The sequence below is a fragment of the Aulonocara sp. 'chitande type north' Nkhata Bay genome, linkage group LG16 (assembly GCF_057382095.1).
Source record: "Aulonocara sp. 'chitande type north' Nkhata Bay isolate Kocher_YH1m ecotype deep benthic linkage group LG16, A_spYH_male_GT1.1, whole genome shotgun sequence".
In the NCBI taxonomy this organism is placed as follows: Eukaryota; Metazoa; Chordata; class Actinopteri; order Cichliformes; family Cichlidae; genus Aulonocara; species Aulonocara sp. 'chitande type north' Nkhata Bay.
The window spans coordinates 35,456,212-35,470,235 of NC_141359.1; the positions used below are offsets into that span (position 1 = coordinate 35,456,212).

A 14,024-nucleotide genomic window follows, 5' to 3' on the forward strand; every position below is an offset into this window, starting at 1 on the left:
AAATGACCGAGCCCGTAAACTCATCAGGACAGTTTGTGCAGAGGTGAGGGAAGACTGGTTTTCTCACAGACTTCTACGGATATGAAGTCTATGAGTCTTTTTGCAACCACAGGAGATACCCTCCTGGTGGCAATTAAAGAGACACTTTAAAGGCATGGTAAAGGCACTTCTGCACTGGCTTTAGTTTTCAAAATCCAAAGCTATATCCATATTTTGAGGTGTCTATGGCATGGGGTCTCACCGGTTTATGAGTCAGAAGGTTATGGTTTCCATCCAGTTGTGACCTTTGTTTTCCACAATTTTTTAACTTCGTGTTTCTTAGTCATTTTTAAACCCTGCATTCACTCACTGGTTGGGTTTAGGAAGTGAAAGCTACTTTAATTTGATTTAAAAAGGGATTGTGGTTCTGGTTAAAAAAAAAAACCAAAACAAAAAAAAAAACCACCCCAGTGCAACTATAGTGCACTTCAAAAAATGATGATTTTGGAGTGAAAAGTACCTCTCACCAATGCTATAACCCACCTTGTCATATAGATTATAAGGACGAGGAACAAACTCTACCTAAATGAGCCATCCCAGTGGCTTTGACAAAACAGCACAAGTTGACGCCCTGGAGTGGACTTCCAGGGTTTCCACAGTGTAGTACAGGATATCTTGGCAGAGACTTCCCATTCCATGCACTGGTTACTGTCTATCCATTTAGATAAGTTAATAAAAAGACAACACTTTGGCAAGCATACTCCCGTCTCACAGGGAGCGCCTACTTGTATGCAACCAAAGTGCTCAGTTGATTAATCAGTACTACTTGGACAACAAATTGAAACTGGGAAACTGAAAAATCTTGTCCCTAGTCAACACATTTTACATATTTATACACAGATGTTTGTCTGCTGAAAGCACCAAGTCTCAGCAAAGCTCAAGGAGGTTATGAACTCTAGACTGTTTACTCAGGCTGATGTGCTGCTCATTTCAGTGACCCAAAGGACCCACGTGAACCCAGGATCACATCAAATAAGCACAATATCCTAAAAAGCAACACTGTTTTTTTGTTGAACTGAAAAGTGAGAGTGTAAACTTCAGGATCTTTCCTGCAGTTAACGAAATGTGGATGTTGAAGGGTACAAAGAAAGACAGATGTTGATATTAAATAGCTGCCATGCTTGAAAAGTCAAGCTTAACAGAGTGCAACCTGCCCTATAAAACAATGCTCGTTTGTATTTTAACTGATCTGAACGCCAAAGGTGATAAATCACAGCATAGAGCCCATCCCGAGTGCACTGTGCTCAGATAAAATTGCAGGATTGGAAATGGGTTTGTTTTCATTATCCTCTCCCATTTAAGTCAGTAGCCATGAGACGCAAGATAAACAAATAAATATTTAGCTCTAAGCAGTTTATATAAATAGGTCACACCACCTTCTTCTTCTTCTTCTTCAGAGAAACTCTTTTCCAATAACAAACTGACACTGATGCTCACAACAGACACTGAGACATTTATGATTGAATGCTAGCCTTAAAAGTTTCAATGTGTATTAAATTTCCTCCTTAATACAATAGCCTACATCAAAATAAGGCATTCCCAATACGAGAGCTTTGAGGCTACGTGGGTTATAGACATGTTAGAGTTCATTGGAGGGATACTGCTGGTTTGCGCTCACAGATGTGGGTCTGCCACTGCCTGCCAAACACATTGCATATGTCAACATTCATTTTCAGGAATCAATAGTGACCCTTTGTCCCTAATAACTGTAATGTGGGATAGCAAAGCTTAACATTTCTCTGTCCCAGCAGGATTTCTGGGTTGTTTCTTTTGGGATAGTTACAAATATGTTTGATGTAGATGGTGGTTTTTCTGACATTAAAAGAGTTCTGCAGTGAAACTGTAGTCTCGACTCTGCTAATTCTCAGTGAAGTTTTTCCTTCTGTGTTATAACTTCATGCTGAGGTATAAGAGAATATAGGAGAAGTCTCAGTTAAAGCACAGTACAGAAGATACTTGACAGAGGACAAATCTTTGGATGTACAAAACAGATGTACACAGACCATCACATATAGCACTGTGTCAGTTTAAGCTGTGGTGATGCAGACGTAGGTGATTTAACATCATAATGAATTAGATTTCCACTCCTAGGAAATTAATATACTTCTCTGTGTTTTGGACCTTTTGAATATTGTTAAATTCATTTTTGATTTTGAGAAATGATCATATTACCTGGATTTTATATTGTTTTGTTTTCTTGTTTAGTTCCTGTGACTAGAAATAGTAGAGCTTGGTAATCCCTGGTAATTTCCCTGCTATATTGTTAGAGGTGTCTAGTTTATTTTCAAGTTATTTAAGTGTTATCAGTTTCAGTTCCTGCTCCCTTGGTCTGGTCTCTTTGTTTTCTACTTGGTGTCCCCTCCTGTCTGTCATGTCTCTCGCCCTCCCTCTCTCTCTCTCACTTGTCCTTGTATCTGTGCTCTGTCTCCATGTTCTTCTTTTTGTGTTTCATCCTTTGTCACCCCCAGTCTGTCTGTTTATCCCTGCCTGCAAGTCCTACTCTGAGTCTTGGTATGCATGACACTTCCTGTTTTATTTTGACAGTCCCTTGTCTCATGTGGATTGTGTTCAGCTTCATTTCTCCTGACTTATTATGCCCGATTAGTCCCTCCTGTGGGCCTCCACTTTCCCTAATCATCCTCATGTGTATAAATTGTGTGAGTTCCCCTTCATCCTCACTGGAATGTCAGTTCACCTCCCTCCATGTGTCTTTCCGGGTTTCACAGTCTATGATCTTAATGTTTAGCTTTGCCCAGTTTGATTAGTAAAGTCTGAGTCTCCTTTTGTTTTGTATTCTTCTTTTGTTTTTCTCCCGGCCTAAATAAACTGTCTAGTCCTGATTGTACGCGTCTGCTTTTAGGTCCTCTCTCCAACATGACAGACAGAAGAAATCTAGTCTGGATTCATGAGTACTTCTCATGAGTACTAACTCTGTAAAGACTATATGCAATGACCTCCCCTGTACCCTTAATGCCAGGTTTTGAATAGGGATGGGTATGGTTTAGGTTTTATCCGATACCAGTACCAAACCAGTACTTTTTAAATGGTGCTTAAAGAATGGAGAACACAAAATTGGTCCAAAAACCTCTCGTGTTCAGCTGTTTTTTTGTAAAAAGATAACAATGTTAGCCTTTTCTGCAGCTATAGGGGATTTGTGACATCACTCTTGGCTGGAAGCAGTGCTTAAACAATGGAAAACACAAACTTTGTCCAAAAACCTCTCATGTTTAGCTGTTTTCCACTTTTTCTTTGGTCATTTTAGCCTTTTTGGCCAGGGTGAAGGGAGTATCTGCCATCAAACAAGAGGACAGCCGCATGTAGCTATGATGATGTTTGCTAGTTCACCTTACATGCATTAAGTTAATAACGTGGTTAGCAACATAAATTACACACGAACAACATTAAGCTACTCACGCAGAGAAGAACGGCTGCTGCTGCCATCATCATCCGTCATCATTTCTGCTACACTGGCAGGGCTAGGGGCCAGAACTCTCCTCTTCGGGTTCTTGGGGAATGTTGCTAACTCCGGGTCAGATAACCAGTGTTGCCAACTTAGCAATTTTGTCGCTCTATATTTAGCGAGTTTTTTTCTAAAAAGCGACTAGCGACAAATCTGGCGACTTTTCTGATATTATTGGAGACTTATTTATGACGACTTTTTGACGTGCAAACGCGTATTGCTCTTACTCTCAACAAGCAGCGGGTGCTGCCTTGGGCACCTCACCCGTGCCAAAGCGCACACAGGCGGAGGATAGTCCTCCCCAGCTGCTATCAGGGCAGGAGACGTTCACACCTGTGCGTCCAAACAGCAAATGAATAGCGCATGAGCGAAGCCGCTGCTCCCGCACTGACTGTAACGCAGTCAGTTCTTCTTTTAATGTTATGCTGTTTTGTGGATCACAAGGTTTAAAACTACTTATAAACACACACTCTCACACACAAAGTAACTCCACCAGAGTGCCTATTTCAGGTCACTTTTGCTGGTCCAGGACTGGATAAAGGAGCAGGGTTGGAATTGTGACATTAAAAAACAACAATTGCTAAAATAAATTTAATTTGTAGTTCTAAATAAATTCTAACTGCATTTAGGACGTTTTTACTCACTTTATGTCTCTTCTACGATGTTATTTCTCTCTCCAACAGCGTAGGTTACAATTACATTAGCATGACCAATTATGCAAATTAGGCGATGACGTCATTTGGCGACTTCTAGCGACTTTTAGGACAACCGATAGCGATTTTCCTTACTGAGGAGTTGGCAACACTGCAGATAACAGGCAAACCACGCGCAGTAGATGTGCACGGTGTGAGGTCTCGCAGCAAGCTAGAAAATACAGCGCATTTCTCGGCTTTTAACAAAATGCTATACATCGCTAGGTGTTTCATCAGATTCGAGGAGTTACCTCCTTTTCACAGTATCACCTTAAAGCACTTGTTGCAGGCTGCTGAGTTTGCATCATTTGCTCAGAAGTACAGCCAGACTTTGACAGCTTCGCCTTGGGCATTTTTAATCTGTAGCTCTGCTCTAAAAGAATGTACGTACCTGGGCCCGCCTACTACGCTCGCAAAGATAAAATGATTGGCTGGAATCCAAAGTGTATGACATCTCAGGGGGGAAAAAAGCGCTGCTTTTCGGTCTGGTTACTACCGTTTATGTCAGAACCGGTGCCATAATGATACCGGTACCCATCCCTAGTTTTGACCCCTCAATATATAACAATATATCATGTACTGTATTTAAAAGATGGATGTGACATCACCCTTGACTTGATCTTAGCCTTTAGTTTTGATTTCGGAATTTTGAAGTTTCACCACCATTTTGGCTACCACTGTGTTGGCTTATTGGAGAAAGAAGTGAACGTATTTGGATGGCAGCACTATAAGGCAAAGCTAGCAAATTTGGTTAATGAGCTGTGTTCATTAACTTTACAGTTAAATTACACAAACACAGAAACATTTAACAGACAAAACACTGAATATACCTCGCCAAAGCACAAATTGCCGAGATGGTTAGTTCCACAGATTATCTGTTAGATAATTTAGTTAAAATGTTCAAAAAGGCACCAACAGCAGAAAAAAGAAGTCCGGATTAGAGGCTCCCACTAGTGGAGGTAAAGCCCAGACAGTGATGGGCTGTAGCTGCCAGGTACCTGTCAAAGTAGCCATGGAGCTAACTTTAAGTCTTAACACTAGGAGTTCTAAAAAGTAAAACCCCTACCCTGTAGAATGGTTTGGAAGAGATCCATGTCTCCTCCAGGTCTAAAAAGTAAGGCCAATGTAGCCTTGGGGGATTATTCTCTGTTCAGTTTATTCAATTTAAATATAAAAAGCGATTTAGTGATTGAAAACAGCAACTACAGATTAATGCAGCTTTAATGGTCTTTCTTTATTCTACTACTTTGCAGCAGTTTTTTCATAGAACTTACCATACCCCGACAGGTTCAAATGTTCCCAGACATCCACATCTATTCTTTGTCCACATTGTCCCAAACCCTGAATGAGCTGCTGTAAAGGGAAGTCAGCATCCATACTTGGGTAGCACCTCAGACCGGTGGAGCACCTTGGCAGATAAACCCCACAGAGCTCTCCCACCTGCCGGGCACACACCGGACAGCAGCCGCAGCCTGGCTCCCTCACAATCTCTGCACATAGCGGATCGACTTTGGTGCATGCCATCATATCCTCTGCGGTGCAGCTTGGGCATCGGAAAGCTAAATCACAGAGTAAGAGTCCAGGCAGCCCAACATATGCAAAAAGCAAACCGTATAAGAAGTACATGCCCATTATAACGCTTGCTAGGTTTGTTAGTGACCACTAAAGGTAAAATGACCCTACAGCATGAACCTCTGGATTCTCTGACAGTCCTCTGTGTTTGGGTAAACACTGTGGTGCCGCTGACAGGGTCCTATCTGCTCTCATATTACCAACTGACTGAGGAGAAAGAAGTCTTTTTTTCCCCCTGAAAGTATCAAAATATAAATCCCTGTTGATAAGAAGGTTCAGAAACTGAAACTGTTGCTTTCAGGTGCTATAATGTCACTCAGTACAAGATTACCAGAGAGGAAATTTTTCAACATTTGTGTTTTTCCATTTCACTCCAATTGCACCATCTACATGTCCTTACTAGCAAAGTCCAACCAGATGTTTCCTGGGAAATGTTAAAGTCAGTGCTCTTTCTGTGATTTGGCTCCCTCACTTGCTGCGTGTCAGTTAGCACTCAGTTAAAGGTAAGACTAAGGAGCCAAAAGTGCTCTTTTTTCCCCCTCAGTAGCTCAACCATTTTACCTGCACACAGCACAGCTTGCATTATTTTCATTGTGTGTGTGTCATCAGGGCAGAAAGCAGCCCTTCTGACATCTACTGCAGAATTACTCAAAGGATGTTTTAACAGGTATGTAGCTAAAGTGGACACAGTCAATGTGACACCATTGGTCCACAACATCAGCTTTGAGTTGAATATGTTGAATGTTTTTGACACTGAAGCCGAACATCCCATGCTCATGAACTCCAACTGACATGATAATCTTGCTTTAAAGTGTATCCTGCTTTTTTTCTTTGCATTTTAATGGGAACCATAATTTAAACAATTACCACCATGTTGGTGAGGAAAGGACTGTCTAAGTATTGGACAGGATGAGTAGGGACCACCCTTTTATTTGTCTCCTCCCACAAATTCATATGAAAAGGGGCAAACCGCATGCACAGGATCTAGCCAGAAGTCAGACCCTTCAAACAGAAACTACGCAGGCTAGGAAGGAGGTAAAGTCATCTTGCTGTCTTACACTCCAGAACTCCACCCAAAGGTTGACGTCTAGTTGAACATTTTGACCATTGCAATTTTTGATTTTTAAAGTAAGATTTAACAAGCAAGCGGTAGAGCTGATTCACTATAATGTACCATCACACTGAGTGATCAGTTGAACAAATTAGGATATATAATATGTTAATCAATTTATCTGAATGTATAAAGGTGTCCACTCCCTCCCATTATTACTTTCGTTGGGAAGAGATGGGAAGTGAAGCAAATGTTAGGATACTGATAAGCACCTTCCTAGTCACCTTCCTTTTTCCACCCCCAGCAGATGGTGCTGAGGGTGTACAGGTGGTTTTTAGAGCTTTTTTCCACAGAAAATATCCACCCCGTGCTTGGAAATGAGGCTGGTGTGAGTAGCAAATAACAGGGCTGTAAAAACTAATGCAGTTGGCTGAAAGCCAGCGAAATACCCTGTAGGAATACAAAGAATTGCAGATTCAGGTGAAAATGATGTGATTCCTTTTCACAAAGAAGAGTGATTTAAGCTGCTGATTGAATCTAAAAATGCAATAATTAATGTAAACTTGAGCATTTGCAGTTTAAACAGGACAAGTCCTCTGCTATTAAAAGTAAAACTATGAGTGTAATTGTAGCACCACACCGGTCAGTGGCAGGTATTCACAGACATGACTGGGACGCCATGCCTTTAATTACACACTGATTAATGTGACCGCTGGACACCGGATTCATAATCAGTCCCAGAGCTTCATGCGCAGCCACTGTTTGATAAAATTAAGGTTGAACAGAGTCCTGGGTTTTGCTTCGGGCCTATTTGGTGCTCTCTGGAGTAATCAAATAATAATCTGCTCCACGGATCTGCTGCAGAGCCTGCTTCTCCAAACCCACAGAGAACATTGCAGATAGCCATTTATTTCATAAACCTTCACTTGCGATGATGTAGGTGTGTGTGTGTGTGTGTGTGTGTTCCTTCTAGAGATTCATGTGCAGAATATTAATACAGTACATTTTGTTGGATTTTTATGCTTTCTTTTTCTGAAACTAATTCTAAATTCTGCATTGTCATCAGCCTCGTGTGTATAGTTTTCTATCAGTATCCTCCTAAATATCAGCCTCCTTTTCAGTTCTGTCCTTTGAATTTATCCATGACTGAGGGAAATAACCGACTCTGGAAAATGTGACCACCTTCTGTAATATTCCATTTGTCTCAGCTAAATGACTCTTTGGGAGATGGATCTTTCAGGAGCCCAGTTAAAATATCTCTCAGCGCTGTAATATCAGGTTGTTCCGCTTAAAAAATTAGACATCCCGACATTGTTCAGCCGTCGCCCATTCATTCAGAGTTGCTAAGCAGCACGTACACACAGAATATCATCGTATTGAGGAGTGGTCGTAAGAAAACATTTCCATTTCAGGAACAGTTTACCGAGCAAACAGAGTACACAGCAGGTAGACACGGTTTAGTTAACGTTGTGCGTCTTTTAAAGACGGCGCACGTGCTGTTTGGATAGCGTCTCTCATGAAACGGAGTGGAAAATGTTTTCACAGATAAACCCAGCAGAAGAATGATGATGAGAGAGGTGGGAGGTTCGGGAGACAGAAGTTGACAAAACACTTTTTCCACACATTTGTTATGTACATAACCAACACTCTTATATTTTTTTAAGGTTCTGTGACAAACTGGTATTTGTGTTAAGTTGCTTTGAAAGCTGTATGGGAGGAAATGTGATGATTTACAGACACAGACAATGAAAAGGATGTCATCACCCAAATGGTAATGGTGTAGGAAAAATTGTGTACATTAAAGACCCGTTTAGCAGTTTGCTATACTGTTATCACTTAACATTTACTTTTAAATAAATGTGACTCTTATTTTATCAGATAAATTCAAAGATTTCTAATAGTAATTGAATCCTACAAGGCACACTGTAGAGTCCCCATTTACACTTACTGACACACATATTCATTGACGATTTATTCTGTGTTGTTTTTTGCCTGTCACATGTACATCTGATGGCTTCACTGCCGGGAATATCTTCCCTACAGACAAGCCAACACACACGGATCAAACTGCTGACCCTCCAGTTAGGTCACTCAGTAGATGACCTGCTCCTAAGCCACAGCCGCATAGTAAGTGTTGTTATATACAAATATCAAATGAGCCAGTCAGATGGAAACAGCTGAATGTATTTAGTAGGGGTGCAACGATACGGTTCGATATTTTTTCGATACAAAAAAATGTTCATGCTTTTTTAATTTATCATTTATTAAAATTATAAATATATAATATTTTAACTCAAAAGGTTAATGTTGCTGAAACAACAAAGTAATAAAAAAATTAATCTATCTGATCGAGAAATCACTCATCTTTGGAAAAGAGAGTTTATTACAGAGAAATGGCTCTTTCCAAAATAAAAGCTATACTATACACCTCTTCTGGGGTATACTCTCAGCAGCATATTAAACATATCAGGTCCCCATGAGGAGAATCATGTGCTAACGGCTGTCTAAATGACTCGGGTAAAGTTTGTAGCATGCGTGCTTGTTGTTTTTGTCTGCTTCCACTTGTCTTTGCATTAGGATGATGTCGGCGTAAATGTGCAGTCATATTCGTTGCGTTCCCACTAGTGCTGTCAGCGTTAAATTTGAAATGACGTTAACGCCACAACAGGGCAAATCTCTGTTAACGAGCTACCGCGGATCGCCCCGTGCCTGGGGCTGGACGGCCAACACGTTACCGAGCTAACTGCGCTAACGCAGTAGTTCCCACCCATGTAACTGAGCATTGCGTGGCACATCCGACATACTGTTTTACTTTTGTCCATGACGTGCTTACCTTCAGGGTCATACTTCACATGAAGACCAAAATAGTTCCAAAGGCCAGATCTGAATGAGGGTGGGGGAGGTTCAATTTGCCATGTTGCAAGGAGCTTAGCTTCTGTCTTGCTAGCTTGCGCTGCGCTCAGTGGATCTGCGCTCGACAGTGCAGCCTAGGCGGAGTAGTTGAACGCAGATCCACTGAGCACTCAACACAGACAGCATTGCCAGAAGAAAAGTTGATAAAATAAATTAAAAATTTTGTATTGTTCGATACATATATGTACCGAAAGCACTGTATCGAACGGTTCAATATCAATACGAGTATCGTTGCACCCCTAGTATTTAGGCATGTAGATGTGTTTAAGACCACCTGCTGAAGTTAAAATTGAGCAATGGCAAAGAAAGGTGATTTAAGTGACTTTAAATGTGGCCAGACGGGACGGTCAGAGTATTTCAGAAACTCTCTGAAAAAGAGAAAATACCAGTGAGAGGTATTTCTCTGGGTGAAATGACTTGTTGATGCCAGAAAAGTAATTTCACCCAGCTGCCTTCCTATCTCGCAGAAAAACAGCAGGAAACCACACCGGGCGGCACTTTGGTCAGCTAAGAACAGGAAACTGAGGTTACAATTCACACTGCCTAACTAAAATTGGACAACATGAGATTGGAAAAAATGTTGCCTGGTCTGAGTAGTCTCAGTTTCTTCTGCAACATTTGGATGGCAGGGCAGAATTCATGTAAACAGATCAAAACATGGATCGACTTTGCCTTTTATCAAGAGTTCAGAGTGATGTGTAATGAAGTACTAGCATCAGTTAAATCCCAGACACTACCATCTTCTGATGGCTGCTTCCAGGATAATGCACCAGAGCTCAAACTGGTTGCTTGAACATGACAATGAGTTCACTGAACTCAAGTCATCTTCACTGTAATGAGTCCAACAGAGAAACTTTGGGATGTCGTAGAACGTGTAGATTCACATCATGGATGTGCAGCTCTAAGATATTTGCTCAGATGTGCTTTAAAGTAGAGATGGACCGATCCGATATTACATATCGGTATCGGTCCGATACTGACCTAAATTACTGGATCGGATATCGGAGAAAAATAAAAAATGTAATCCGATCCATTAAATATCACGAAAGCACCTCACAAAACTTGCAACACGCCGTAACTCACCTCAGAATGTTAGCACATCGGAGCAGTATGCATCACGTGATAGAGCGGCTGTGGCATGCGGGACCTGTCGGTGGTCTGGATAGCATGTGGAGCTTCGCTAGCAACCCGGCATTTCATCTCCGACAAAGTTATCCCCGAGAGAAGTAAAGCAAGTGTGTAAGTCCATCTCTGAATGTTTGTAAAGCATTCCTGCGTTAAGCTTAACAAGCGATATATGGAGCGACTGCCTCTTCTCGCTGCTACTTCAATCATGAAACTGCTTAACGATCAGCTGATCGGCTTTTCTGTCACGAGTCCGTCTCTCTTGTTTGTTTTTGGCCCACTTTGCACCAGAAAGAGGAAACCAGCGGATAGACAACAGCAGCACATTTAAGCTTGATCAGCTGTTGTTAGAATTTATTTATTATTACTTTCTACTCCAGGATCTTTTTCTACGTAGCTGACGCTGGTAACTGTGCAGGGGCGCATCTAGCAAAGTTTAGCCAGGGGGGCCGATAGGGCATGAACAGGGAAAAGGGGGCACAAAGACATACTTTTCTTTCTTATTCTCATTTAAAATGTCTAGCTTTTAATAAATAATTATCCGAATCTTACACCCAAAGTTTTAATCTGATGTAAAATGAATAGAAGTCAATTACTGTATATAGTGACTATTAAGTCTAATATATATACCCTAGTAAGCTATAGTACTTTTTCCTTTGGGAAGGTACCATCTGTGCAGTCTGCAATTTTGTTGAAGAAAGATGTTGAATCTATTTAATTATTCTTGAAAAATAATTGATTTCTGTGCATTTTTTTTCACACTGCATCAAATTAAGGTTGATTACGTTGATTAAGCATCATGAGGTGGAGTGTGAGGGGTGGTTCCCTATTTTTTATTTATTTATTTTTGTTGTTGCTGGGAGTTGGAACCCTATTAGTTAGGTTGCTTAATATTTACGCTAAGTACTCTTTAAAATACCAGAATAGGGAGGATGGTGTAGGTTTAAGTTTATTAGATTGATCAGTATTGCTGAACTATGAAATTTTTTTTTTTTGCATATAGGTATAACAGAATAGCTTTAGTGTAGTTGTTGTTTTAAACTTGAGTATGAATTTATACAAAATGCAGCAAGATATTTAAAAAAAACAGTTTTGTTGATTAAAAAACACTATATCGGATTCATATCGGTATCGGCAGATATCCAAATTTATGACATCGGTATCGGACATAAAAAAGTGGTATCGTGCCATCTCTACTTTAAAGTGAATTAGAAAATATCAGTACTAAAATGTACTTGGACAGAGTGGCTGGCAATTTCAAACAAAGAATATTTGATATACCAGCTGTTAAGTGAAACCTAGTACTTTTGCCACCATGCACGATGGTTGAAAAAGAAGTCGCAAGACCCTTGTAATGCAAGCGGGGTGTGGTTGTCCCTCTTCATATTGTAATTCAGGCCATAAAATTGGAAATGTTCTCATCAGGGTTTCAGAGTAATTCCCTGCATTGTTTGCCACGAAGGTTCTGTTACATTACCTCAGAGGGGCTTCAAAGTCAAAGCTATTCCACACTTTGTGGCTTTAATCAAAAGCCAAACTATTTTATTACCAATAGTGTTAATATGAAGCTCAAATGTGTTTTACATACAAGCCGGTGATGACGTAGTGACATTAGACTTTCTGTAACCTAGACACCAAAATATTTCAGTTTGATATTTCATATCTTATCTCTCAACTTACATGATCTATTTGACAGGCCAGTAGCATTTCTTTCAACTACTGGTCCGACAGTGAATGCTTTGTTCCAGGATATAAGGCCCTGACAGACATTACTTCATACACCCAGACCAGCTAAGTTGAAGCATGTTACACAAGGAGCAACACTGACGTCACGCTGGAGCTGCAACGCAGGCCTGGAAGCCCTAACTAGCATCCTTGGGTCAGTCAAAGAAGAGGAAATATCTTTCTCATGTCATAGGCGAGAAATTTCCCATGCCCTGTCTCCAAGAGGTGCAACATACGCTCCACACATGACAGTGTGTTAAGCCACCATTACATCATGTGTGACTGTGTAATAGGCATTCATACACTTTTGCTCCAGTACTGACAATAAAATCCTACAATCCTCCTTTTTCAATTATTCTAGCAAAGCTAAACATGTTAACATCACTTTTAATGATCTTTTTATATGCTGCAAATTTTCATCAGCCAAAACATTAAAACCCTAATGTGTTGGGCCGTTTTGTGCTGCCAAAACATCTCTGAGTTCTTCAGGTCATGGACAGGACCCAAGATCTCTGGGGGTGTCGCATGGTGTCGAGCACTGGGATGCTGGCAGTTGATCCTTTGGATTTAGTGGACTCTGTTTTGGGGCATTGTTACATTCCCCAGGCAGTCCTGGGAGAAGAAGGGAGAGACTGGGGTAAGTTGCTCCAAGGGGCAAGATTAGCCATGCCTGCTAGCTGCCTCCTTCCAAGAGAAAGATGGTCACTGGCGCCATCTATGCCTTACCCTTGATCAGATTTAGAGGATTCTCTTGCAAAAATCATCCTCCAGATGCAGGTAAAGGATTTGCCATACAGCTGAATTCTCCATAGCATCTAGTAGCCTGATAACAACAGTCTACTAAGATAGTATCAAAATCAATTCTGCCAAAAATTAGGTCGTGAAAAGTTGTTCTCAAAATATCAGATGATGGCCACCATTCCACCCCTTCATTCCAAAAGTATTATTGACAAAATTACTACAATTTATTCTCATTATTGACACAATAGTTATATTTCACTTTAAATATGATTGTTATATATGCAATGAAATTCTGTTTAACTTTTGTACCACATTTATTGAATCCCACTAATCATGCATTTAACAATTTTTTGATGTATGGGGGTTTCTAGAGTCTACAGCACCACGCAGTACAGAAGACAGTTCTGTGTGCAAAAGCAACACAAAATGACCTGCCACTGTCGTTTTGATATTGTCGGTTATATGATACAACCAATATCTTTGTAAATGGACTGGAATTTATGAAGCCTTTTTCATCATTACTCAAAGCCCAAAGCAAGGTACTTCATGCTGTTAATACCGTTTTTATTGATTGCTCGCTAATGGAAGCAGTGAATGCATATTGAATTTCACAATCTTACTCAATTAACTTTTATTTGTATACAAACAACCAAAACGACAGTAGCCTCAAGACCCTTTGACACACAGGCTGGAGGATCCAGGGATC

The 14,024-nt window shown here is 40.6% G+C and overlaps 1 protein-coding gene across 1 annotated transcript in view; it reads right to left on the reverse strand.

The window, feature by feature from the left end:
* Positions 1–6,020, reverse strand: part of igfbp2b (insulin-like growth factor binding protein 2b) — a 29,045-nt gene extending 23,025 nt beyond the window's left edge. Inside the window, exon 1 of the mRNA XM_086266417.1 lies at positions 5,466–6,020. Within this exon, the coding sequence (XP_086122543.1) occupies positions 5,466–5,823 (358 nt within the window). The 5' untranslated portion in view covers positions 5,824–6,020. The remainder of the gene's footprint in view (positions 1–5,465) is intronic.
* Between the last annotated feature and the right edge of the window lie 8,004 nt (positions 6,021–14,024).